Source organism: Phalacrocorax carbo, chromosome 3, assembly GCF_963921805.1.
Source record: "Phalacrocorax carbo chromosome 3, bPhaCar2.1, whole genome shotgun sequence".
Taxonomy (NCBI): Eukaryota; Metazoa; Chordata; class Aves; order Suliformes; family Phalacrocoracidae; genus Phalacrocorax; species Phalacrocorax carbo.
The window spans coordinates 37,586,130-37,614,081 of NC_087515.1; the positions used below are offsets into that span (position 1 = coordinate 37,586,130).

A 27,952-nucleotide genomic window follows, 5' to 3' on the forward strand; every position below is an offset into this window, starting at 1 on the left:
GTGTTACGATATTTTTATTTTGCTCCAGGGAAAGAGAAATCGAAAAGCTCAAAGCTCAGGTGGAACGTATGAAGGAAGACTGGATCGAAGACGAGTGTAATCATGTGGAGATGGAGCTGAGCCTCTTGGAAGCAAGGAGGGAAATTAAAGAACTCAAGCGAGGTATTGAGAGCATGAAGAAGAGCTTGGCTGAGAAAGACAAAAAATTTCAGAAATACTTCCTAGACGTAAGCATTGAACACAAGAAACTGGAATCTTTGGTGTCGAGCATGGAGATGGCCCTGAAGAGCTCTGTGAGAGATGCGCAGCGCCCAGAGTACACATGTGACTCTGAGGGGAAGCCGTTGTGTACCACGATGCCAGACAGCCCCACCACAGAGGACCAAGCTCTGGAGGAGCTGGCAGGTAGTGGGCTGTTTCTTCATGAGGACACAGCTAACGGGACTGATTTATTTGAAGAGAGTTTGACCACCACAACCTCTGAGTTGAGTGATTCAGCTCCCTCCAATTCTATTGTGAATCAAGAGATGCTTGAAAATGTTCTGGGTGAGAAACTAACTTTTTCCCAGGAGGAGGAGGAGAAAGTCAGAAACATGATGGTGGAGCAGACCATCCAGACTGATGTGGTGCCATATAGCCTAGAAGGGGAGCAGTTCATTCAAAACATGTCCAGAGCTCAGAGCTCAAGACGCCTGTCCTCTAAGCCCGCCTTCTTCCCTGAAGGAATTGGGTCAATTTCTCTTGAAAGCCTCAGTGATTCTGGTATCGTAGTGGACTTAACTCCAGGTGAGCCAAACTCTACCACCCTTTTGTCTCCTGTGACACCTCCATGCAGGAAGGTGGAGCACGGAGTTAATGAAAACCATTTTGTGAAAGAACTTGATTTTACAGAACCTCACGATGATGAAGTCTTTGGGTACGTCAATACTGTTTCTCAGACAGGAATAAAGAAGACATACTGGAGCAGCAGACTCGCCAGCGATCTGGCTGTAGCAGCCCCTGTTGTACCAACTATCATGCGGGCTTTCAGTACTCATGGAGCAGGAACAGATCTCATTTACAGTACTGGAGCGTTGTTTTGCAGTTCTGTCCTAGTCCACCGTTTTGCTCTTGACTATTTGATTTGCCCTATAAATCGGTTTGAAAACATGTTACTTGTTTCAGAATGGAAAAGGTAAAGCCTTTCTACAGGATGTTTGTAACTGGTGTTTTCTGAGAGTACTGCTGCCTACAGAAATAGTCCTCCTGCTCCCAGTCACCATGTTCCCCACCCCCGCACCCCACCGCGCTGGTGTCTTTCTGGTGCCAACATATCTGCACAGTGAACATGACCAGGGAGATCAAGGAGAATACAGTGAGTTCTCTTTCATGTTTGTTTGCTGAATGTTAATTTGTTGTTTGTTAAGCTCAATGAGTTTCCCTGGCTGGTTCACTGGGCAAATATACCAGCACTTTGCACTGGCTCAAGAGTAGCGTGAGACGTGCACGGGAGCAAACGGCCAGAGAAAGGTGGGCTATTTCTTTAGGCGGCACTAACCTAAAACTTTTGTGAAATTACAGTGTTGAGTGACACGGAGACTTGTTCCCGCTAAGGATGTCACACATGTATTCCAGAGAGCATGCTAGTGTTATCCATTCGTTGTCCAAAGAGTCAGTTCAATTTAGAGGTCAACCCCCTATTCCCCAGGCAGTTTCCAGCACATTGTTTGTTCCTGTCTTGTGTAGTGTTCTTCTCAGTTGTACAATTGCTTGAGTGTTTCACTGGTCTTGTGTGTTTACAGGGACTGTAACCAAAAAGGTACTTTGTTGAGAGTCTTGAAACGTGTTAGAAAGATAAGTATAGGTGTAGGTACAATTTGAGTGTTAATGTTGTTTTAAAGTTTTAATGTGTTGGAATGTTGTAGTCATATGAACCCTTTGAAATGTATTGTGCTTTAGCTTATTGTTTATTTAATTGTTTTATTGTAAATTACCTTTATAATCACAAGTTCAATGAAGCCTGTTAGAAATGGTAAATGTGTGAGTGTTTTATTGTAGCAAAGCCATATAAAATAGCCGGTCTCAGCTGAGCTGTTGGCCACAGGCAGAGCTGGCGGAGGCACTGTATCAGGGCATAAGGAACCATCAGGACCCAAAGAACAGAATTCTGCTGAGAAAAACTTCATTACAGCTCCAAGCATAAGCACTCAGGCAGAGAAAAAGGCTCCAGTTGGTCTGTGGACACACATGCCACCTGCATGACTGCACCCATGCTGAGTTAACAAATGCAAGTGCCTAATCTTTAATTCAATGCAATCTTCCAGAAGCTTGTAACTGCTCATTTCTGTGCTGCCAGGAGAGTGTCAGTCTTCCCGGCATGTAACAGAAGTCCAGAATACCTTGTTTAATTAATCTGAGAGCCATGCAGTCTCAGTGTGCCCACCGAGATGCCACTGTGACCATCAAACCACAAATTCTTCCTGTCCAAAACTTGAAATCCGTGCATAGTTCAGAGGAGGGCAATGCCAACCAACAGACGACATAGCGGTGTTTGCCTGACTCCACCCAACCTTTCAACAACACCTCTGGCCGGTTAAACCTCACTGGCTTCCTGTTCTCCCCTCCAGCAAAGCAAGTGTAATATTTCTCTGTGCAACCCAGAGCAGAAGAAGCCTAGTGAAGCCAGACAACGCCATGCACTGCCCTGCCGCTTTGGGGAAGAATTAGCCACAAGGAAGGAGGAACAGTTGGCCAGCATGTGGGGAGCATTTGCAACACTCAAGAGGGTGATATGCACCAATGCTTACAGAGGCAATTCAGAGACCTTTTGCATCCTTGTAATGCCTGGGTTCTGAATTACTTGTGTTTGCAACAGATTCCCTAGTGTTCATTAAGCATTTCACTAAGGAAGAGAAATCGAACAGGCATGTTGATGTAACACAGGCTCCAAGAGTTCACAAAGATGAGAAGATGAGAGCGTCTTGCTTCCTCTGCCAGCAACACCCTCTTCCATGCTCACCTACCTTGCTGGGTTCCTGCAGGCCACTTGACTTGCCTTATGACACTACTGCAATACATAGTTGCTGCAAAGTCACTTTCAAAAGCTTTTCTTTTAAGTACCTGGGCACAAGGGCCAAAATTAATAGGTTGGGGGGTGGAGGGGATGGGACTAGAACACATGACACAACATGCCTTATTGCTACTTCAAAGCATGTCTGTTCAAGGCTGAGAGCGCAATATTTTATATGTGATTTTACCATCTTTATCACAATTTTGGGTTTCTCTTTAACAGCCACTATTGTTTAAGTGATCTTTGCTGTGAGTGGTGGTGAAATGGAGCCTAGTTTAGAGGACTAGTTTAGATCTTCAGTTCTAGGAGAGAGATTCACCTGTGACTACGTGGGTGTCTTTTGCAGCAAGCAGGCAACAAAGCAGTATGAACCTACACTTACATTTAAAATGTCAATAGGCTGAACTCATTTCAAACCATGTTTTGGACATGGTCCATGTTTAAGACACAAGGCGCTAACACCAGAATAACGTCAAAATTGCTTCTTGCCCTTAAAAATCTTCTGTCCGCTCAACTCTCATAAGTTATTTACCTATGCTCAGCAAGAGAGTTCCCACCACATTCCTGATAGAAGTCCGTGCTCTGATCTCTACCCGAAATACAGCTCGCTTCCAAGCTGCCACCTTTCCTCCTCCATCCTGCAAGCATGTAGACAGCTCAAGGTACCCTTTGTAAGAAGAGGCCTGAAGTACCACGATAAATGCTCCAGTCCCAGACTTTGTGGGACTGGCCTTTGCTCCCTGATCCACAGAGGATATCCCAGTTGTTGTGACAAATGTACCATCTTGATTTTTCCCCATGTAATATTTGGCTTTACTCTTAGTCATGATTCACCTGGATCCTGCTGGTGCTGTATGGAGCAGCTAGGGGAGGACCATTAGCCTCCAAAGAGTTCAATAAAACCTCCTCCTTTTTCTGAGTTGAGAAATTGTTCATACCACACTGGGAAGTCTTGCCTCAAAGTGTGCAGGTGGGGAGGACAAGCAGGGCATAGGTTAAGGGTCAGGTAGCAGGGGGCTGCTTGAATTCATGCTTACAGGGTAGCATAGGAACCAAGTCGGCTCCTTCCCTGGTTGAAGCAACACCTATTGATAATCCCATTATGCATTTCTCTTTCTAATCCAGGCTCAAAGAAGCCTTTCTTTAATATTCAGCTGAAGAGGTACCCAACATGCCTCTCAGCTGCTGAAAACACCCAGGCACAGGCACTGCCCACCGCCTCACCAGAGATTCACCTGCATGCTTACTTAGGTCCACCCACTCACAAGGCTGTTCTTCACTTCTGATCACTTCCTCATTTTGCCTTCTTTCCCCCCCCCCAAATCAACCACCTCACCTAAATCCCAACCGCTAGAAATGCGCTAAAATTGAAGCACTGTTTTATTTATGTCCTACATGAGCAGAACAGGGGAGCATTTTCCTCCAAAACCCTTCAGACAAATGAACATGGGACATTGCAAACACAAACAACTATAGTGCAGGAAAACATATGAAACCAATGCATGCTGTTTTGACATACAGACTACTACCTGCGAGAGCACTGTACCCTTTCTGGCATTATGTCAGGACTTGGTAGAGTAGATGGGAGCAATTCCTAGAGCAGTTGTGCTCAAGTACAGGCAGGAAAATGGAGGGAAGAACAGCAAAACAGTGTGAGTACGCAGCAGGAGAGGGCAAAGCAACGCAGGAGGGCTGATGTGCAGGAGGTGGCAGCACCTAATCGTTTTTAAAACGGCTGAAGGCTCAAAAACACACGAGCATTCTCATGACGCAGTCAGGGGCTTTGTTTCTAACTTCTTAACTAGCCAATGTTTTCTTATTTTTAATAAATAACATCTATTTGCACCTATTTTACATTGTCTCAGAAATAGCAATAGTAAGCACTAAACTAATTTTTTTAGAAAGATGCGATGTCGCTTCCAACCTAAACTAGGCAACAGGTATTAGGTTTCCCTGCCCTGTGTCAGCAATAGGGAAAGAATTATGACATGTGCCTCCTTGCTTCATCAGTGTGGTTGAAAGGACAGACGCGGATTGCTATTAAAGCTTATTCACAGACTTTCTTCTTATCTCCAATCCACCATCAGATACTTTAGAGGTGTGTACTAGGAGCAGATTTGCTTGCCATACTGCTGTTCAGTCCGGACAGACTGTAGTCATCGATTCTACTCCAGCCAGAACCCTTGCGCAGAAGATACACACAAAAGTGCATATTGTTGCTTTCTAAAAGGTGTTTTAAAATTTCACATTTCTCAATGACTTCTTTAATGTCTAAAAATTGCTGTCAAATCAGTTGGTCTGTGCAAGATTTTAAGCAGCATGACAAGCATACTAAATATTTTTTTAAACTTTTCTCCATGACAAAGGCCATTCAGAGTAAGTCTTACTGTCTTTACTTTCTCAAGTACTTCTCTTTTAAGCAGAACTTGTGTCTTACAACTTAGTTAAAAATTCTATTTTTCGAGGCAGAGGTGATCTAGTCCCCCCGCCCCTTCCCGTTCTGTCACAACTTCACAGGACCCTGGATACACAGGGAACCCGTCTCAGGCACAGAATTTGCTGTCCTCGCTCATCTGCCACAAGACAGCCCATGAATTCAGGGATAATAGCATCCGCACAGCAGAAGATGCAGGAGGTATTCACTGAAGTTCTGAGCTGCACATAATGACCACATGGACCCTCCTCCTCCCACACACCTTTCCCTCCAGCAGACATTAACTTTTCTTCTTCATTAAACTACTGTTGTCTTCTACTGCCTATTTACCTTGCACGCTTTTCTGAGAGGAATCCCACTGTAAATACATACAGTAAGTGTACAAAAATGGAACCTGAGAAGTGCTGTTAACTGAACTGAGAATTTTCACACTTAGGTGTATTCACAGGAGGACACCTTTTTTTCAGTTGTACTACCTATGCAACAAGTATACAGCGTGAGACTTTTTTTCCCCCTTAATGTAGGAAGTAGAAGAATTTCTGCTAGAAATACAAATTTACCAATACAAGTAAGCGATTGAATTGCTCCCCTACGTTCACAACATTAGCCTTCATAAGAAAGGAGCAGCACGCACCACTGCTGTGTAGCGATGCCCCTGCTGTTAACCACTGTAGTGTTGTAAAGGGGCATGGTAGCACAGGGGCTGCAGGTGACAAAGTGACAAGAAATCCACTTTTGTGTTCAGCTGTAACTTGTGCTCTACCAGAGCGTACTCTACCAGGAGGACGTTGAGAGTCGTAGGTCACCTTTAACAAGTAATTTTCTTCTGCACGCGTCAATATTATCTCCCATGGAAAAATGTGAAACATTTATAAATACCTTTATGGAAAGGCAAAAGCAGACATTCTCGATCAGGCAGGAAGCAAAGGGTTCTTTAAAACTGTTTAATTACATGTTTCGGGTAAGCATAGACAATACAGGAGATTTACCACACTCTTAGGTATTTCCATTCTTTTCTCTAGGCTTGAACTATTCATTAAGGATGTCTCTCAATCAACATCCTTGCTCAATCACTTTTGCTGCAAAGAAGGGTGCTGGAATAGGACTATTGCAGGAAACTTCATTCCATCAAGGCATGATTTTCTGTGGGCTTTTTTTCTCCTTTAATAACCACCTACTAGTCTTTGAAGATATTCTGAGAGAACCCTGCCTTCCAAGATGCCCTGAAGAATGCCCTGAAACCAAACGGTTGGAGTCCTAGAAATGCTGAAGCCCTAGAAATACTTAAATCAATACCAATATGTATGTTGTAGAGCTGAAGTTCTCTTTTTCCTTGGCACTGTGCCACTGATGCCTGGTTTGTGTCCGGACGCTTCTACATCAGTTTTGTTTTCTTCTTCTTTCATTAGCCTTTGGGCTTCTTCCCCCATTTTCTTTCGTTGCTGCGCTGCTTCTCTTTTTTTTTTTCCCCTTTCTGCTATCTGTTGTTGTCTGCAATTAAAGAAAATGTGAACTGCTAAAGAACACGAGTCCAATTTTCAGCATACTTTAACTTCCTGTCAGAAATGGGTTATAATTCATAATTTGCCCAAATATTTTACAATCTAAAAGCCACTCAGTTCTCAAGGATTCAGTGTGTCAGGGAGAACGTAGGACAGTTGTAAGGCCCAGAGCTATTTAGACAAATCTAATGCTTCAAGTAACAATACTACCTGTCTTTTTCAAAATCAGACCAAAACAATTTGACTTGCCTAGGACATTGGCTTGTGTCCCTCCTTCCCCTCAGCAGAGGCATCAGAAGCTATCCTCTTTGTAATGCAAGTACTACAAACATTTTCTTCATGATCAGATGAGATGACAACTTCTAATGTTCCTTTTCATGTATTCAGCATCTGTGTTGTATTCTATTGCTCAGTACAGATAGAAACAATAGCCTTTAAGGAAAAAAAAATTAAAGTCTACGGTTGTATATCCTTTTAGCATTATTTCTTATCACTGCTATAAAACCCCAGACATCATTACCTGCTAGCTCAGAGAATCTGTCGACAGAAATAGGTTTCTAATTTCAAGAAATACATGGCTGACTAGAGCAAAGGAAAAAAGTAACCCCCAAATCCACTTGTTTTATTCCCCACTTCAGCTAGAACACATCACTGAGTGGCGCTGGGGCAACAACTGGATCCATACTCCAAGTGCCACGTTGCAGCTCTCTCCTCGATTGCATAAGTAGTAACAGAATGATGTTAGGAGGTCGCTCCGGCTTCGCATTCAGTTTATTAGATTAGAAAAATCTGTCAAGCTGCTTGCAAGAGGACTTAAAAATAAAAGTGAAGCTTCATTAGTTTGAAAAGGTGAAATTTAACACAGATTCGGTAAGAATAAAGATGTGCTTATTAAAAGAGAATCAAGAATTCTCATTGACAAGGCCGAAAGGAGTTAACTTTCAACATGCCTAAACTACCCGTGCGCATCCACATCAGTGTGTAAAATGCAGAGAATTAAAAGCTGTCATCACTGGATGCAGCCGTGTCTGGTAGATGCCAACTATGGACAAACTGGACACACAAAACTTAGAAGTATTTGAGGTACAAAGGCTTCATATTATCTTTGGACTGGGCAGGACAGGAGAGGGACTGCACTTATTCAGTACCTTCACGGTTTCCCTTCATTGATTATTAATGGCCAGAAGTTTCCCTGTGCTCTGTTAAGCTGCTCTGCTGTCTGTCATGGAAGAATGAAATTAGTAATTTGCATCAGGATCTACCTCCCAAGTTAACGGAATTCCCAAGGGTGTTTTTGAGGTGATGACCCACTGTTGTACATTCCACCAGAAGGCCAGATAGGTGACAGTGCTGTCAGTCTAGCATATGCAGAGTAATAATGTTTGCCACTTTACAGTAGCAGATTTTTGTATGTTCCCTGCACCTCTGAACCGATGCAGAAAGGAAGACGGTATATGCGCGCTAGCCTGCACGTAAAGGCAGCGGTATTCCAAAAAGCCACATGAGGCGTTAAGCAGTGCTGCTATTCATTTGCAATTGTGAAGTGAGGACAGTCACAGCAGATCATGTTTCTGCCCCGCCCTATAAACTGCACAACACACAACTCCTCTGCACAGAGAGGTGGTTTCCATGCACTCCGCTGGCTGAGTGATTTTATTGGACTTCAGTAGCATCCAGATGAGAGGAGACCTTCACATTACCTCAGACAGAGGAACTGAAGTCACTGAAAAATAAATACAAGCAATAAATACAACCACAAAGTGATTACCCTTTCACTGCTCTTTTACTTGGTCATTATTCCAAACATTGATCTCTATTCCAAACCATCTATGCGTATTCAACATAAAGCTACGACCTTTCAGGCTCAGAAAAGGTTTCGTTTCTCAATAAAGAGGCACCTATGATGAACTACAGCCACATGTGACTCATTCTTTCTGGGTTCCAAAGCAAGAATTTGAGCGGAGTTTGGATGGAATGATGCAAGCTGTTTAAACCAGGGAAGTATTCATTCCTGATGTCAGCCTTGCTTTGCATTCCTAACACAATTTATGCCCGGGAAAACCCAACTCATTGGTTAACAGAACACTAATTATAAGCACTGTTAGCACACCGTTAGCAGACCTTCTTATTCCAGCGTGGTTTTACTTACTGTAGACCTACTGAATAACTGTAAGAAGAACGACTTCATACTATTCTTTTACTTCAACACGATTATAAATGTACAAAAAACATCTTCACACACGAGACATTTTATACAGTGCTGCTTATTCAGCCAAAGAGCATTTAGCTTCACTGTTCCTGTTGGGAAAAAAAATAAATTTGTTGGCATTTAGAAAGTCTAAAGGTGCAGATAGGTATCTACAATTTGCAGAAGCAACCAAGTTCTAACTAACTTCAATTAACTGAAAATCCAGTTTAAAGGAAAATCCAGTTTATCGTCCACTAGGTTGATCACTGCCTGGAAAATCTGGGTGCATCTCAGCCCAGAATCTGCTGGGGAGTGGGGAAGAAAGAGACTACAGGAACTTTGCAGGCACTAGTAGCCTACTGCTCAGCACTGTCTTCCAGAACGCTTTGGTCTCCAGGAAGCCATATTGGGCTTATTTCAACTGCTGCACATACATACCAAGCCACCAGAGAAAAGGTCACAGGCTATAGTCTTCCCTGTTACTTAACGGAACACAGCCCTCCATTACTACACAAAAATGCTTCCAGTCTAAGACACTTCCAGATATTAACTGAGCACCAATAGGTACCCAGACACGGGCAGCTAAGGGAGATCCTTACTTTCTCTGCACATGGATTTCATTCTCAATAAGCACTGCTGGAGTAGAGTCAGCATTAAAACGGCTGCAGGCTCAAAAAAGCATGTATTTTTGTTCTTAAAAACTCGGATCACAGAAACATCTCCTGTGTCTAGTTTAAACGAGTTGAAGATGTTGTTGTGTCAGCTTGAGGGTTTCTAATGTTATTTTTAACTCTTTCAGAGGGAAATGAGCGCGCACATGTCACCCTCCGTGAGCGAGGATGCCGTGCCCAGGCTGAAGCCCGCGCTAACCTCGAAGCTTGCATCCCGGAGTTGAGCACAGAGAGGCGTCACCCTGTGAAGGCTTGGTGTGTTGTAGCAGTTGGTGCTGTGAGGCCTGGCGGCTGGCAGCAGGGGGGAAGCGGCTGCTGGGGGTGCCCTCATTTGCATAGCCCAGCCCCCTCCGCGTGCATCGGAACGCCTGGGTCCCCCCCGTGGCAGTTTTTGACCGGTCCCTGCCAGTTGGGTCAACGGACCCAGCGCAGGCGGCGGATCCCGCTGGGGCTCCTCTGCCTGGGGTAAATCCCTCGGTATTTGTGATTCAGGAGAGGTGAAAACCGAATCTACGGGTCTCCTTGGACAACCTTCAGGAGGTGTGGGCTGCAGATGGGGGGGCGCCCCCCTTGTCTGCCCCAGTGACTGGTCCCATTGCTGATCAGAAGTGGAACAGCTTTAACAGGTGAATCTGCCGTTTCTCTCCTGGCCGTTGTGGGAGCTGTTTCGGGGGTGAGGGAGTACCTTGAACTCACTGGTTATATTGACGAACTCTCGGTTGCCTAAATATGGGACCGAGGCTGGCTCAGACATGGGTGTCTACATTAGAGACATCCATGCTTAGTCAGATGAATCCCACCCCGATCTCCTGTGTTCCTCGTCAGGTCTATGACAGCTCTGCTGTTAGCCTTTACTGAAGCCAAGTACGGTTTCTGTCTCTTTTCTTTTTTTTTTTGTTTTGTTTTGTTTTGTTTTTTTTTTTTTTTGTTTTGTTTTGTTTTGTTTAACAGAAAGGAAACCCAGTCTTAGACATTCATTTGCGGAAGAAAGTTTGTGTTTGAAGATCACACTTGGATCTTCAAGTAAGTCTAATTAGATGCCTTTTCCTCTCCTGTTCATCCCTGATAGGCTTGGGCACTGTCCATTTGTCCTGTTTCTGAGGACCGCTGCCCAAGGCAGCTAGCATTGCACATGGACAGCCTGTATCTCCCGTTGCACCGTGAATTTTGTTAGCAGGAGCGAAGAATTTTTAGGGTATAAGCTAACTGAATTGCACTGAAGTGAAAAAAGTGCTGTGTAACTTCCAAGAGATAAGAACGGAATATAATTGGAAGACAAATATTTTGAGCAAAAGATGCTGAAAAAGCATCTTTGAAAAATTATTAGCATAGCGCTATGGTTTTTTATTTAGGATTTTTATATGTTTTAGATTTAGAGTTTGAATTTCAACAAATTGAGTTGAATTGGTGTGGATAACATATTCAAAGGGCCACGTATTTCTTTCAAAGAAGAATAAACAAAGTAGCACCTACAAAGACTGTTTTGGCTTTCAAGTGTTTTGTATTTTTGAACCCAAATCTGCCAGTTCCTGTTAAATTAAAGTGTTCTAGAAAAATGTCACAGATTGTATGATCCACCCTTTCTAAAAAATTATTGTTGATGTTGCTTAGTAGGGACGTGGTTGGGCTGAGGCCCCTCAAGACATATATCTCCTTTTGTTCAGAAGACTCTCGGGCTGCAGCAGGCACCCAGACATCACAGAGATAATAGAGGATCCCGAAAAGAAGCCAGCAAGTTACAAAGGAGGAATGGGCAAGTAAAAGGCGAAAGCCTGAATCCCATCTGTCCTAAGCAATGATGTGCTCAGCTCTGGGCTGGTGGCACAGGCCACCTACAATTCAGGGTCTCGGGCACAAATCTTGCGCACTTAGGTGCTTACGTCCTTCCTCACAAAGGAAAAGAACATTAAAAGGAGATGCCTGTTACTTAGTTCAGTAAAGGGAAAAGAAACTTCTACTTAGATCTGTTTGCCTCTTTTGGAGGCTGGACTTGAGCACAAAGGAGACGAGTGCCCTAGTAGCAGGCTGCTGAGCAGGCTGAGGGGATGCAGGGAGTCTGCTCCCAGGGAAGCTCTTCCACTTTGTATAATCTAGTTACTCTTTTATTGGGGGTTTGAAGCCAAGTACCCAGCAGGCACACCATAACTCTTCTCTCTCTCTCTCTCTCTCTCTCTCTGGCCCATTAATTGTCCTGATACCACTCCAGATCTCCTGAAAGTGGGACGCCAACTGTTAAAGGGAGATTCTCGCCTCAGGATGCCTGCAACCTCAAGCTCAGCCTTGCGTGTGGTCCGTGAGAAAGCCACGGCTCCAACTGCAAATCTGAGTAAGTAGGGGATGCAGATATGGGACTTTTGCAGGGAGCGCCTCAGCCGCTGGGCTGTTGGACAAGGTGAGACCTGTGCCAGCCAATTCACCTTTTAGTGCCAAATGCCTTTTGATAGAGATGCAGGTCTCCTGGGGACTGTGGGGACATGCTCCTCCTCCATCGGGAAAAGATGGCTGAGCTCCTGGCGTAAGAAGGGCACTGAGGTTTAGAGGTCAGAGTTGAGGCAGGTATGGAAGATGGCCAGAGCAGTGATCTTTAGTAAAAAAAAAAAAGTCTTTTTTATATTTAAGAAGCTTTTTTCTCTCTTCTGCTCATTCGTTATGGAATATGAGTCAAATAAGAGAAACCGATGCTATACACACTGCACGCTCTTAAGTATTTGTTTTAAAATATGTGTGAGGTCAAGCTGGAACAGGCTTTGCAATTTGTGTATCTACTGCAGCAAATGTTCTGCTCTTTCTGGCTGTTTTCCGTGGTTTTCAGCCCGCTTCACCTGTATGGAAGGAAATACTGTGCCTATGGAAAGGCCATTATAGATGTTCTCTTAGGAGATTTTTTTTTTTCTTGGTGCTCTGCTTGTAATTTACAATCTGTATTATTTATGCCAGTGTTGAAAATAGTTTTCTGATGCCCTGCTTAAAATATTCTGAACATACTCCAGCTACATTCTACTATGAGCACTTCCACCAAACATCAGTTTTTATTTAAAGTAATTTTTCATGACATAACATGCATCATAGCCAGAATCCTGTGTTGCTGTTAAATGGTTTTCTTTACAGTTTTCCAGCTGTATTCCTCCTCCCCATGGTAGAGTGTTGCCAGACTGATTAGAATACACAAATTGTATTCCCTTAATCTTCCTTCATAAACAGTGCCCTGTAATCCTGTCATCATTGTTGTTGACCTTTTTTGGAACCCCGCCTTTTTAAAGAGAATCCTGGGATTTGAACTGTTTGAACTGTTTTCTGAGAATGGATAGATTATTTCCTTTTCTGTTTTCCTCTACATCCCCTCTTTTTTTTTTTGTCTGCCATTTTCTTATGTTCAAAGCGGAGTTATGCAAAGAATTGATTTGGGGTTTGCTGCCAAATCAAAACATTAAAGAAAACCTGTCTCTCAGACTGAACAAAGACAATCTTCAATCTAAAATATTTAGAATGCTTAGAGATATTTTAATGCTTTAATTAATGTACTTAATTTAATTCAATAAATTTTAAATTTGTTTAATTAAATTAGAATATTTAATTATATTTTTAAAAGATAAAATTTTAAAAATTAAAAATGGAAAGGATTTATTTTTAATTAAGAATTAGTTAAATTAAAATAATAAAACTATCAAAATATTTGTCCCCCTTTTTTAAACTCAGCCATAAACAACTAAGCAGGTCTTTGCAGATAGCGGGGGCATTTTGAACATTTGCTTGCTTTTACGTACGTAGCTATATAAATCCTGGGGAAGCTGTGTTTTAGATGCCTTCAATCTCTTTTGGTCCTCACCTGTCGTTATGATTCCGAGATTAGGAAGAGCCTGGAAGAAGGGGGAAATGCATGCCCAGTCCCTGTTCCAATAAATAAACCACAATTATGAACAGAAAATAAAACCCAGCATCTGATAGAGCAACTAGGCAGAGGTTGCCCAACTTTGCCCAAAACTCTAGATTGTAGAACTTACTTTTCTCAGGTGTGTTGGGTGCAGGGGTTAGGCAGGGTCTCCTGATGGAGGCAGGGGAGCTGTGGGAAATTCAGGCCTGTTTGGATTCCACTCTGTAGCAACGGGTGACAAAGACGTGCAGGCACCCTCAACTGGGTGAATCTGTGGAGGAGCTGGAGAAGGCCCTGATAAGCTGAGAGGACAGGAACCCCATCTCCTCCCCTGGTTCTTACAGCTGGACGCAGTGCGTGCCCCAGGTGGCGTGATGGGGAGATGATGTGCAGCCTCCTCCCAGTTCAAAGCTAAATCTGGCCCTGCAAATCCCAGGTGGATCCTTTCTCCAGTAAAGCAGAGAGCAGAAGAGAGCTTTCCTTGGGCTGCTTTTGTGTGGACCCTGATGTCTTCTGTGTAGTGTGAAACACCCACCCTGGTCTTTAGAGAGGAGCCAGGCACCGAGCTCTTCAGTGCTTTTAAAGCTGACCTGCTTCTAGGCATGCCCAGAAACAAGATTTTCACATAGCTGAGACACTCTGCTGATTGAGAGCGGGATTTCTCAAGTGAGGTGGCAGATAGGGAGAGTGCTACTTCCAAAATTCCCCCTGTGGAGCTGGGGACCTGGCATCCTTTCATAAATCCTGCTCCAGCCGCTGCAAGGTGGACATCGCTTCCCCAAGGAGCTTGAAATATATTACTTTTAATGTGTTGTAACAAAACAGTAGATGTACCTTATAATACCGTATCTTAGGTGTACTGTTATGTAAGTTGTGTTGAAAGGAAATGAAAATTCTGCAGAGTTTGTTTTGTATTTTATTTGGATTACAAGCCTTGTCTTGCTTCCATGTTGAGGCATTTCATTACAGGTCGCCTGTTCCTCCCTTCTGAAATTCTGTAAGTAATAGGAAGTTGTTGGCTTTCGAAGTCTGGGCACCTGGCAGGCTGTGAGTGTTTGCTAAAGTTGGCAGAATACGGTGTGACCGCAAACCCTCAAGGATTAATAGGCTGAAAAAGCACAGGCTTCATGTCTGTCCTTAGTGTTCCTTAATGCTAAGAGTGCTACTGGGGGGAAAAACAAGCAAATGACAGCAGTCGTAACTTGACATTCATTGCTTTGAGACCCACCTTGTCTTTCTTTTTAACTATAGAAATATAGTTTAGGCAACCAATCAATATACTGGGTAGGGTTTTACTGTTCGTTTCAGTAGATGGCACTTGATCTCTATTATTTTTTTGTAATAATTTCAAGGTGTGCGTTACAGTAAATGTTTGGCTAGCTTTATGACAAATTTTGCTTTTGATCCTGGGATTGCAGGGCTGCTTAGTTAGTTACCTCTCGGATATGTTTCTCATTCTGGTGGTTTTCTCTTCCCTGTTGAAAACAGGTAAAACTGATTTAAAATGTTTTATGCACATTATAATGAAAACCATGTGCCTTCTATTAAGGGTGATTGTGCAAAAGCTTTCAGCTGAATCAGGTTTAGCATGTGATTTCATGCGTTTGCATATATGCTGTGGACACATACCTGCAGCATTTGCTGCTGCGAATGCATGCCTGCGGGGTTTGTTGCTGTGCACCAGCCAGCCTCTCTCCTCCTTGTGCATTGGAACCAGATTTAGGAGATGTGTTGAAGAGGCCTCTGAAAGCCCTTTGTTAAACTTCTGCCACCAACATAACGGGACGGCTGGCATGTTGACCTAGTCTATGACGGAGTTCACTCCCTTTCTGTGTCCTGTTAAGTCATCCCTGCCAAAGATGATGTTTTCCAGCTTCTAAAAGTACTTCTGACCAGCCTATTCATTTCTATTCAAGCAGACCAGGTAGTACTGCCAGGTATATGAGAAAACTCCTGAGGTGACACCACATGCTTCCTTATTAAAGACTTGTCCGTAGGTGGATTTACACATCACAGAGGTTTTTCCAAAACTGTCATATACAAGTTGAGTATCATGTTATACATCTATTGGTATTCCTTGAACCTCCAGTCTCAATGTTTCTAATGAGGTTGGAGTAGCAAAGTAGCATCCTTCCATCTCTGATCGAAAGAGCCTTTTGGTTTGAACAGAAAGATAAGTTGTCCAGACTGTTGTCTTCTCCGTGAACATGTGTTCCCCCAGCAAAGGTCATTTCAGGATGAGGAGGGAAAATTGCTGGCAGCTGTTCTAAAGTGGTGTTAGAAGAGCTCAAACTGCATATAGAATCACAAAAAAGAATTAGGTCAGGCTAATTTCCGTACGAAGAATCTCTGTAAGGTATATAAAGCAGGAAAAAAACCCCACCTTGTAATGCTCTTTGTCTGTTCCAACATCTGCTCGTGGCTGCTCTGCAAATCCATGAATTAAAAACAATGAAGAAAAATGCTGGCTCAGGATACAGTGATATGCAGAGTCTACATGATGGCTCTCAGCCAATCTCAGTAATTAGTTTGTAGTGACTGTTTTTAGAGATGAGCTTGACTGACTGTGGTTTCACGGCATACACAAGCCACATTCCGTATTTATTTGGAGATCTGCAGTGCTTATACTTTGCATGAATGCAGCTCAGATTACTACCAAAGCTATAGTATTTAGATGAGATTGGAAAACTGCTTAATGAGATAAATTTTGATTATTTGATAACAAACTTTCTTCCAAAGTAAGAAAAGTAGGTGAACTAGATGAGCAAAAATCAAGATGCATAATTAGTTCAGATCACACAACCAGCAGTATGAATTGAGGGGGTCAAGTAAAATCAAGTTTAGATCTAAATGCAGGGAAGCAGGATCTGCGTTGAAGTTCTTCCCCAAAGTCTTCTGCCTGGCATTGAGCTGGAAGTCTCCTCACCCAGCAGGTTTGAACAGTTGATGGTCACCCACACTGAAAGTTTTGCTCCACGTCTTCTCTGACTGCATGTTTGCCAGCTGCCAATTTATCAGCTGTTACTGCGCTGTGCAATCAGCTGCAACGTGATTAACAGATCTGTCTGAGGAGAGGGCACAGGCAAGCAGTCAGGTAGATGTCCACCCAAGAGTGATAAGTGATAGCTTCTTTGGCCAGCGCAGTGGGATAGGGGAGGGGATGCTGATGCCAGGCATTGCTGTGCTCAGGTTCTCACTGTCATTCTGGGAGCACAACTTGCAAGTCTGCGCTTGATGACTAAACTGCATATACAATAAGAGGGGGTGGTTAGGTACTACAATCCAAGATTCACAGCAGAGAGCATGCCGGGCAGGAACGCACCTCTACCAGTCCACAGGAGAGGCCAGAGAGGCGTGCCCGTCTCCCAGATTTGGCCACCTACTTGTACCCTGCTTGCGCCCATGCACGTGCCTCACATTCACTCTGAACCTCTGTACCAGAGCCAGACCACCTCTGTGAGTGCCAGCAACCAGCACGTTTCATTGCTTTGAACTATGGCCAGCACTGGTGCTACCACCCACCCTGTTCTGTGTGGCAGCTGCGCAAGTAGAGGTCAGGGAAAAGATCTGAGTTCAGTGCCCTCCTTAGACCAAAGGAGTTCAAATCCACACCTCTCACAAGAGTTCTGAACCACTGCAACCTACAGAGCATCATCAGCTTCCTCCACTGGCTTTAGACCTCGGGGTAGTAGAGGGTATCTGTCGGACACGGGCAGCGGCAGAGCACATGGGAGCAGCTTCTCTGTCACACAAAGAATAGAGCAGTCTACGTGGAGGAGAGTCCTGATCCTTGCTCCCAGGATTATATCTGCATTTACGCAGTTACTGTTGGATGTGAAATTTATAGCAAAGTGCAAGGCAAGAGTCTCATGTATAGTAATAGTAAATCGCATAGTAAGTCAAAGGCCAGGGACTGGAACAAAAACACGCTGCCAGCTGAGCTTGACACTGTGAATTGAGTGCATTCCCTGCTGGCAGCCTTTGCCCTCAACATGGGTCATTTTTTAAAGGGTGTTATCTGAAGAAAAGCCGGAAATGCTGAAGCAAGACTTCATCACTTCTGTGCAGCTTCTTTTTCTTACATTTGTTCGTGCATGTGAGCAGTCTGGTGTTCTTTCCTAGATTGCTTGTGGTGTACAAAAACAATCTTGCAGGAACAACCCCGTATTAAATAGAAAAGAAGTAGCATTAATGTTTCCTGGAAATATTACTGCTTATGCTGTTAAAGATTGAAACTGGAGATGTAGCTGTGAGTTAAAAGTTTTAAGATAAATTAAACTTAGTCTTTTAAAAATACAGATTCTTTCAATAAAGGGCATTACAACTGAATTATCTCTACTTTTCCAGCTGTTTCTAATGGCTTTGCTGGAAGTTCTTATGCAGTCAGGCCCCCCTCTCTTCCCTTGGGGTCTCTAAATAAAGCTATCTACAGGGACAGCACGCTACTTATTCCTCCATCAGCTGCACTGGAGTGGTGAACTTATATTTTTTTGTGTTTTCGTCTCTTTGCTGTGTAACAGGATGCTTTTGAAGGCACAGAAGCTCAGCAAATTGAAGTGCTTTACATTCTGAGGACAAGCTGTCTCTGTCAGCGCTGTTTCATTTACAGCTCTGTTTCACTGGGTGACTATATGCAAACCTAGCATCAAGAATGATTTCTATATCTATATATACACACACATAGATATATATTAAGAGGTCATGTTTATGGAGTCAGAAGATAGGTAGTTCTGTGGTTTCTATACTTTGGCAGCTGTGAAAGAGTGGTGAAGTTGCAAATAAGAAAGACTTACACCAAAAGACTAAATTAGCTTAAAAGATTTACTAAACTCAGATGCATCCTGAGTTTTAGGAATCCAGTTCTGCTCAGCTGTCAGTGTTCCTGTCACAGATATTACTTACACTTCTTCCTTTTTTCTATGTTGTAACCTTACCATTTAGATAGCACATGGACAATCAAATGCACACAGGAAAGTTTGAGCTTTATTCTTATAGAAGGAAAAATATTACATGCTCAAGTGCAAGCAAAATTTGACTTTTGAGGCCAGAAGACCATGCCACAAGGTATCCAACCATCTGTAATGGCTATAAATAGCAGACTGGGATGCTATACTCCAGGCATGCATGTACGGTTGTTGTGTGGCTCTGTGTAAGAAATGTATATACTGGCTCCATAGACATAGGTACGTATGTGATGGGGTTGCATACTGTCCTGGCAGACCAAGTATACCTAAGCTGTTCTACCTTGCCCAGCCAATTGCAGTGCTGTGGCAGGACGGTGTTAGCTCCCTAAGCAGTGGTCCTCCAACCCATGGGGCAGATGTGCACACACGTCTGACGTACCGTCACTGCCTTTTCTGCCTCTGCCTGGGTTGTGCCAGCTGGCACTGCCTGCGCTCCTCATCGTGGGCAGCACAGCATGCAGTCGTGGGGTTGCAGGCTCCCCTCTCCCCTCCATGTCAGCTAGAGCTAGGTGACTGTAGTGGTGCTGTCAGGGCAGCAAGGAGGCTAAAAGGCAGTGCAGAAAGCATGATGCTGTGTGCAGCACTCTCTTAACTCAGTGCCGTTGCCCACTGAGCAATAAAGTGCAGGGACAGCACTTGATACTGCACTATTTCACTCCAGTGTCTTGCAGGCAAGAAGCAATCCTGGAAAACGTTGCAGCACTTTGTTGGCCATCGCTGTGTTGTTCTTCCCGTTGCACAGAGCGGTGCACAGCTCTGCTCCTAGGGAGTGGGTGTGCTGCTGCTTGTAGCCTGCTGCAAGGTGGGCTGGGGCCAGAGTGACGGGCCTCTCAGTGTTGGATGCCATTACGTGTGGCATGAGCGTTTCCGTCAGAGCATGGTGCCAAGTTGTCTTGCCTGCCAGCACTGTGACACTGAGTGGCTGCAGCATGGAAATATATGTATGAATGAATTTCAAATGAGAAATTCATGATGACTGAATATGTGGTATCCTTTGTGGGAAATGGTGGGTAAGACACTCCTCTTAGTCAGGGGAGTCTCAGATCAGGGCAAAACAAGTGTTATAGCCAGTTCAGACAAAAGAAATGGTTTTTGAGAAACGGCAGCCTCTTTCATGGTTAATGCTACTTAGGTGGGTTGTTCTGGGACTTAGATGTGTGAGCTTTCGCAATCACATTGTCACAGCAACAAAAGTAGTCAACTGGGGTACAAGACGTGCACATCACCATCAGTTCTGCAAAGGATTTAAGAACGACTGTGCAGCTGAAGGTTTATCCACCCCAGTGGGGGATGATGGTATCTGCAGATGCATCATGGAAAATATAGCAAAAATGGGGTTCATGGTAAGTCTGCAGCTGCTGGCTGGGGGTGTCTGTGCGTGAGACGGCGCCCAGAAATTCTCAGGTGAGAGATGCTCCCCCTGACCAGCTGTTTAAAGGCTGTTGGAAAGTTATTTCCATTCCCTCAGATTAAAGTCATCGTACAATATTGTGGCTTTGCAGTGTAAGGCCCAGATATGGCTTTGGACATCTGCCATTTGAGTGACAGACTGAAAAAAATCCTAACTTTAGGGTGGGTATTTTTCCAGGTGATAAGACTTTCTTAGTGGCTCTGCCTACTACTGATTGTAGCAAAATGAAAGCGGTTTTCCCTGTACATGCCAGGGCTTGGGAAATAAAAGCTGTGATCCATAGAAAGTCAGAAATCAGGTAGATGGCTTAACACCCCAGAAGCACTTGAGAGCCGCGCGTGATTATTGGACTGATTTAAGGCTATTAGAACTGCTTTACTGTCCTTCTGTGTGCCACGAGAACCTGCATATGTGTGTACATACGCAGACGCATATACCCTATTAGCCTATACACATGTATATGTACATATGCATGTATGTGTACATCGTCTCAGAGACCAAAATGGAAGCGGCTTTTCCCCCAGCGTGTAGTGTTTTCCTATGGTTTAAAGCAAGCGAAATCTACAGTTACAGTTGTGTGCTGCTGCAGGAGCCACGTGAGCAGCCTGATTCTTGTATTGACGGCTGTAAGAAAGCAAACAGGTGGTCACAACAAATGTTCCTAGCCGTGTCCTAAAAGGGCTTCTTTAGTGTGAGGGGTTTGTGTCCAAATGGTTTTTCTCTGCTCTTGTTTAAGTGCCACTTCTGAAGAAATGTTGCAAATCCAGAACAAATCACGTGCTTGACATCAGGGTTGTTGGAAAATTCATGCAACTGCTAAAATTCACACAGGATGGGCAAAGGGATGATGCTTGTTGTTCATCGTGATTTTTAAAACAGCCTTTGAGTTATGATTTCCACTGTGTTTTTCCTCGTCCCTTTTCTTTTCCAGGGATTAAAACCAATTTTAGCTCTTCAAGCAACACAGGCTGTACCTCAGTGCCTGAAGCCCATGTGTCGGCTGCTGGAAGCAAAAGGTCTTTTTCTCACAAGTAAGCAAAGCCATTTTTCCTGAAGAGTGAGAGAGTTGCTAGTGCAGAGATAGACTACTATGTAAGGCCTTGCAGCTAATACATAAAATAGCACTAGTGTGAGTTTTGAAACAATTTGGCTAACACTATGCTCTTGGGCAGCACTTACACTGATGAGAACTGTAATATGAGAAAGGGGAAAAAAAAGCTATATTTTTTGAGACCAAAACATGTCAATAGGCCAGATCAGCCGACAGGTATTTTTGTGTTGTTTGTTCATAACAAGTATGGGAGATACCCTCAGGTAAGACAGAAGAGACTTCAGCTGGAGTGGAGGAGGAGGCAACTGGGTATATGTTGCTTAACAGCAGTACCTCTAAGAAGTTAACCTTAACCTTTTGGTCTTATCACTGTTTTCTCTTTGTAATAAACTGTCAGCTTGGCATGTGCCTTTCCAGGTCATGACCTTATTTTTTGTAGGAAGAAGTAGACAATATTGCCTTTGATGCTTTTGTATTCAACACCCTTGCCCAACCTTTCTGTAACTAAAACTATATGCAAAAAAAAAAAAAATAATAAATGAGTTATCTATCTAAACAAATCTTTCAAGAAAGATTTCTGTAAGATTTCTCCCTATCATTTGTGAAGTGCAAATCCAGAGAGCTTGTGAATGCGAGGATGAGGACATTTGGGTGGAGCAGCGCACATTGTGCTCCACCCACAAAATCCCTGCTGGTTACATTTTTTGGAGTAGGTGGAAAGAGTTCAGATTGACAGGACGGGTTTCCTGCCCTTTGTGGAAGTGCTGGCAGGCAGGCCGGGACTGGCAGTGGGATACCTCTAGGCTTAAGTCACACAGATGTCTCTGAGGTCGGAGTGTGCCCCAGCGCACAGAGATTGTCAGAATGATGCTTAATGAGCAGTTTCCTATCTGTGTCATGAGACTGTTCATTAGAAAAATAAACATTACCTAAGCACTCTCTAGATTAAATCTAACCAGTAAAGGTACTGGCCGGGGGTGCGTGTGTGTGTGTGAAAAATACTAAGTATCATATGAAGCCCTAAAATCACCTTACTTGCAGAAAGATTCTGTACCATTGCATGTATTTCTGTGCATTTAAATGTAACTTCAAATTAGAGCATCCTGACCCACTTAATTAGACAGAAGTCCTCTGTAATAATGCTCCTTCAATTGCATTGCTGCATTATGCACAGTCTATGTGAATTCTGCCTCACCCAAGAGTTGATGCTGTACTGTACGAAGTGGAAGGAGAGGTCTCCTTTGCGATATGTTCTCTTTTAACTGTTTGACTCAACTTCCTCTGAAAAATCTCAGTGTTGTCACAAACCACAGTCCCGCACTTCATTGTAAAATAATTATAAAATCACCCAAACCACAGCAGTGTGATGAAGGTTTGCAGCAGCCACTTTCCTTATAAACTGTTCCATTTTCAGAGGGGGGACGAAACCAAGTTAGGGAATCTTGAGAAGAGTTCTTGCTTCATAGTGCTGTGGTATTTAAATTTTTATGTTCAGGCCTCTTTGGTTGGCTGGATTTGCCTTTTTCTTTTCTGAAACCAGCCCTTTCATTACAGTTGAGAAGAACAAAGTCCATGAGAGGATGTAGGTAGCAGTGTAGCAGTGCAGGAAGACAAACCAAGCGAGCAAGCGAGGAACCCACCTTGGGAAGCTGTGCTCAGAGCACCTCAGTCCTTTGGCAGTTGCCAGCAGCACAGATAGCAGTTGCTTTCAAGCCCACAGTCGACAGTGAGGTTATTTAATAAAGAGTGGGAAAAGAAAGGTAGATACGTATGAGGGAAACTGGAAGGAAGGAAGGAAGGAAGGAAGGAAGGAAGAAAAAAATCTGTGGTTTTCTTTGTCTATTTTAATACTATTTCAGCCTGCTCACCGTAGGCTTTGAACTATATCTAAGCAAATGAATGGTCAGGCATTGGACCAGGCTGCCCAGGGAGGTGGTTAGAGTCGCCATTCCTGGAGGTACTTAAAAGATGTGTAGATGTGGCACCTCAGGGCATGGTTTAGGAGACTTGGTGATGTTGGGTTGACGGTTGGACTTGATGATCCTAGGGGTCTTTTCCAACCTTAATGATTCTATGATTCTCTTCTATGATTCTATGAATAGTTGACAGTGGCAGCTGAAGCACCCTCTATGCCAAAGAGAGAAAGGAACAGTGGCTCAAACAAATCTGTTTTCATCACACACTGTGATCCCTCAGGCTGCTTGCCAAGGAGCATGAAAGCAGTCTTAGAGCAAACCTCCATGAGCAGGCATCCCTCTGCCGGTCTGGCCAGGGAAGGCTGAAGCGTGGTTCTTTTGGCCCTAGCCCAGGCTGCAGTCCTCTCATTGCTTAATGGAGTCAGAGGTTCAGGGAATGTGGATGATCTGGTGGAGTCAGTGGGAACCGTGCTATCCACAGAGAAACGTGAAAATGGCCAACGTTTCCCTAGATCACATAATTCAGACTGAGAGCCCCACAGTCAGTGAAAGAGTGTGCAGTGGCTGATGACTTCAGGACTTTCTTCCCGGCCACTCACAGTTATCTACCTGTTTTAGTGTTTAGACAGCTTTGTGCGTGAAATAAGACACATAATGAGTTGTGTGATAAAGATAATCCAGTATGCTTTAACCATGTTGGTTCTCCTCCAGTTGTGGCCTTCATGGTCAGAATAATGGATCCTTATCCAACAAGTCCAGCCCCAGCCCACCTGCTTCCCGTGAAAAGGCCCCTTTGTCAACACTGAGCAAAACCCAGCCGAGTCCTGCGAACACCCGTCAGAATTATGGGGCTTCTTTAGCCAGCAGAAGCAACTCAGGCTCAAACAAAGGAAGTGACAGCAGCCAAGTGACGAGGTAAGTCTTTATTTCAGCATCCTGGTGTTCAGCACACTGACTTACCCTCTCTGCACTCAAATGTGGCATCAGCTGGTTGTCTGGCTTGCCAAAGGGGTCGTGTTGCTCCTCAGCATGGGTGTGACTCTTCATATTGGTGGCTCGACAATCAACAGTGTGCTCTATCCCATGTAAAAGTTTTACTGTTTCAGTACTGTAAAATTCAAGGTTACTTTTAGTCAAAGCACTTTGTAGCTGGTTTTCACTCCAAGGCAGGCTCCTTTCCGTGGTTTTATGCTGTCAGTTCTCATGTGGCTTTCCTGGTTCTTTCACAGAAAGGTCCTTTCTCCTTTGGAGAGAGTTGGGTGGGGTTGTATAGAAAATATTGTATGCTCGGGTGAAAATTCACCCTGCCCGGCCTTAGGTACCTCTGTGTGCAGTTTCCTCTACAGGGAAGAAAACTAATACCTGCGGGAGCATGCGACACGTATTGCAGAGAAGAAATTGTTGTTTCTCTCCCTCCCTTTCTCTCTCTTTCCTCCCACCCCAGGCAACTCAACAGCCAAGCACGTCAGATACACACCTAAAGCTAGATAGGATTAATGTAGGTTTCAGGGTGCTCGGCTTCTTAACTCACATGTGGAGCTGAACTCAGTCTGTACGCTTCCTTACCTGGCTGTGTCTGCAGCTGGGTGCCCTTGCCAATGGCCCAGCTGCCTGCTCTTGGGCACCGTTTTGGGTGAGGAGATGGCTAGGTGTTTTAAAGTTAAATGTCTCATTTGAGGCAATGGCACTGAAAACAAGTATGATAAATAGTAAATTTTGTACTATAGCCACAAATCAGCCCTTTTCTCAAGTACTTTGATTTGCCAGAGGGAGTCACTTGTGTGGACACTGAGGAGCCCAAAATGAGCCAAGCGCCATATCAGTCTATGGGATGTGTTCCTTTTTGCCAGGACTGAAGAACTGTAGGAGTGATGTTATGTGATGGTGTGATGGTTTTTTTCTTTTCAGGCGATCAGGGAAATCTATTTCTTGTGGTCACAATTGCAGCACTAAGCCAGAAAATCCGGAGCGGTATTTGACTCCTCTGCAGCAGAAAGAAGTTACAATACGGCATTTGAAAAAAAAGCTGAAGGAATCCGAGTGCAAAGTTACAGAAAGGTATATTTCACTTCAGAAATAAGACTGGACAAGATTTATTCAGGAGCATTAAGGGATGGGAGTCCTGATCATTTTTACTCTTTTCTTGACCGTGTAAAGTTTTCATTAAGAGATTTGAAATATGATCGGGCTGATTAGGTTGTTTTCAGGTATTTAAGGTTTCATTGTGCGCTCAGTGAATATGTACCGTGCACTTTCGTTACAAATATGGCTGTCTCTTTTTCCCTTTTTTTGAACTTTCCCGATAGAAGACTTTTAAAGGATAGTTCTTCACCAGCCTACTTTAGCACTGAGACCTTTTATACATAAAAAAAGTTCCACCTCGCTCAGAAAATACGACGACAAATGTCCCCCTTTTCCCCTAATGAAAGAAAAGCTCTGACACAAACTAGTGTGCCCGCTTGTGGTTTTGTTGCTTAGATATGGACTTTTTTGCAGTAGCACTTTGTATGGATGCTAAGCGAAGAAGCAACAATGTACATTACACAGCAACAGATGTTCTCTCTTTTACTAAAGCTGTGCTCTGAGAACTGGCTTTCCAGCACACACAACCCAAGCGGGCACAAAGGGTTGTTTGAATGGAGCCCCCAGGTAGAGTCCCAGGGACCCCTTGGTCCTGCTTTGGGTGGCCCGACATCTGTACCTGTGAGGGCTGGATCTCACGCAGGGGGCCCTTCTCCCCACTTGCTTGCAAGTGAGGGCAGAAGCCTCTGGATCCATGCTGGGCTGGGGGGGTGCAAAGCAAGCCGGGTGCCAAGCAAGCCAGGTGCCTGCAGCCCTGAGCCATCCTGCTGTCTGAGGCCACTGTTGGCTCTGGCTATACGTGACGAGCTGCTGGCAGGCACAGGGGACATATCCAGGCAGCTGTTTGTCATTTCCTCCAGGGTGAGGCAGTAGGTGAGATGTCAAGCGCTGTACGGGTTGGACCTAACCCAGAGGCCACCACTTTCACCTCCAAGTGTCCAGGATCACAGCATAGCCCACAAGGCTGCTGGCTGTGTGGCCAGGTTGGTGACTCCAGCTAGGAATCAGCCAGTGCGTCTTGGCAGCCAGCTGACATCTCTGCCAGTTCTCTCAGAGGTGGCAGCAAATGATGCATGGAGGAATTTGCTTCTTCCTTGGAGCATCTTTGCAGCATAGCCACCCCAGTGAGGTGGAGCCTCACGTTGACTCTTCAACTAGGCAGTCACCAGAAGTGTTACGATATTTTTATTTTGCTCCAGGGAAAGAGAAATCGAAAAGCTCAAAGCTCAGGTGGAACGTATGAAGGAAGACTGGATCGAAGATGAGTGTAATCATGTGGAGATGGAGCTGAGCCTCTTGGAAGCAAGGAGGGAAATTAAAGAACTCAAGCGAGGTATTGAGAGCATGAAGAAGAGCTTGGCTGAGAAAGACAAAAAATTTCAGAAATACTTCCTAGACGTAAGCATTGAAAACAAGAAACTGGAATCTTTGGTGTCGAGCATGGAGATGGCCCTGAAGAGCTCTGTGAGAGATGAGCAGCGCCCAGAGTACACATGTGACTCTGAGGGGAAGCCGTTGTGTACCACGATGCCAGACAGCCCCACCACAGAGGACCAAGCTCTGGAGGAGCTGGCAGGTAGTGGGCTGTTTCTTCATGAGGACACAGCTAATGGGACTGATTTATTTGAAGAGAGTTTGACCACCACAACCTCTGAGTTGAGTGATTCAGCTCCCTCCAATTCTATTGTGAATCAAGAGATGCTTGAAAATGTTCTGGGTGAGAAACTAACTTTTTCCCAGGAGGAGGAGGAGAAAGTCAGAAACATGATGGTGGAGCAGACCATCCAGACTGATGTGGTGCCATATAGCCTAGAAGGGGAGCAGTTCATTCAAAACATGTCCAGAGCTCAGAGCTCAAGATGCCTGTCCTCTAAGCCCGCCTTCTTCCCTGAAGGAATTGGGTCAATTTCTCTTGAAAGCCTCAGTGATTCTGGTATCGTAGTGGACTTAACTCCAGGTGAGCCAAACTCTACCATCCTTTTGTCTCCTGTGACACCTCCATGCAGGAAGGTGGAGCACGGAGTTAATGAAAACCATTTTGTGAAAGAACTTGATTTTACAGAACCTCACGATGATGAAGTCTTTGGGTACGTCAATACTGTTTCTCAGACAGGAATAAAGAAGACATACTGGAGCAGCAGACTCGCCAGCGATCTGGCTGTAGCAGCCCCTGTTGTACCAACTATCATGCGGGCTTTCAGTACTCATGGAGCAGGAACAGATCTCATTTACAGTACTGGAGCGTTGTTTTGCAGTTCTGTCCTAGTCCACCGTTTTGCTCTTGACTATTTGATTTGCCCTATAAATCGGTTTGAAAACATGTTACTTGTTTCAGAATGGAAAAGGTAAAGCCTTTCTACAGGATGTTTGTAACTGGTGTTTTCTGAGAGTACTGCTGCCTACAGAAATAGTCCTCCTGCTCCCAGTCACCATGTTCCCCACCCCCGCACCCCACCGCGCTGGTGTCTTTCTGGTGCCAACATATCTGCACAGTGAACATGACCAGGGAGATCAAGGAGAATACAGTGAGTTCTCTTTCATGTTTGTTTGCTGAATGTTAATTTGTTGTTTGTTAAGCTCAATGAGTTTCCCTGGCTGGTTCACTGGGCAAATATACCAGCACTTTGCACTGGCTCAAGAGTAGCGTGAGACGTGCACGGGAGCAAACGGCCAGAGAAAGGTGGGCTATTTCTTTAGGCGGCACTAACCTAAAACTTTTGTGAAATTACAGTGTTGAGTGACACGGAGACTTGTTCCCGCTAAGGATGTCACACATGTATTCCAGAGAGCATGCTAGTGTTATCCATTCGTTG

General features: G+C 44.3%; 2 protein-coding genes across 2 annotated transcripts in view; one reads left to right on the forward strand and one right to left on the reverse strand.

The window, feature by feature from the left end:
- The window catches only part of MRPS5 (mitochondrial ribosomal protein S5), a 1,175,798-nt gene that overhangs the window by 102,749 nt on the left and 1,045,097 nt on the right, over nucleotides 1-27,952 (reverse strand). The window lies entirely within an intron of this gene.
- Nucleotides 69-27,902, forward strand: LOC135312756 (syntabulin-like). The gene is made up of 7 exons (XM_064448514.1): nucleotides 69-1,062; nucleotides 18,535-18,553; nucleotides 21,032-21,121; nucleotides 23,769-23,972; nucleotides 24,966-25,115; nucleotides 26,339-27,372; nucleotides 27,871-27,902. The coding sequence occupies exons 1-7, from the start codon at nucleotides 69-71 to the stop codon at nucleotides 27,900-27,902; spliced, it is 2,523 nt and encodes an 840-aa protein (XP_064304584.1).

Excerpts from the sequence above, each read along its gene's own strand:
- LOC135312756 (XM_064448514.1), top strand. The coding sequence starts at position 69 with ATGAAGGAAGACTGGATCGAAGACGAGTGTAATCATGTGGAGATGGAG. Across the intron at positions 21,122-23,768 it reads AAAAGGTCTTTTTCTCACAA|TTGTGGCCTTCATGGTCAGA; the intron begins GTAAGCAAAGCC and ends GTTCTCCTCCAG. Across the intron at positions 25,116-26,338 it reads GAGTGCAAAGTTACAGAAAG|GGAAAGAGAAATCGAAAAGC; the intron begins GTATATTTCACT and ends ATTTTGCTCCAG.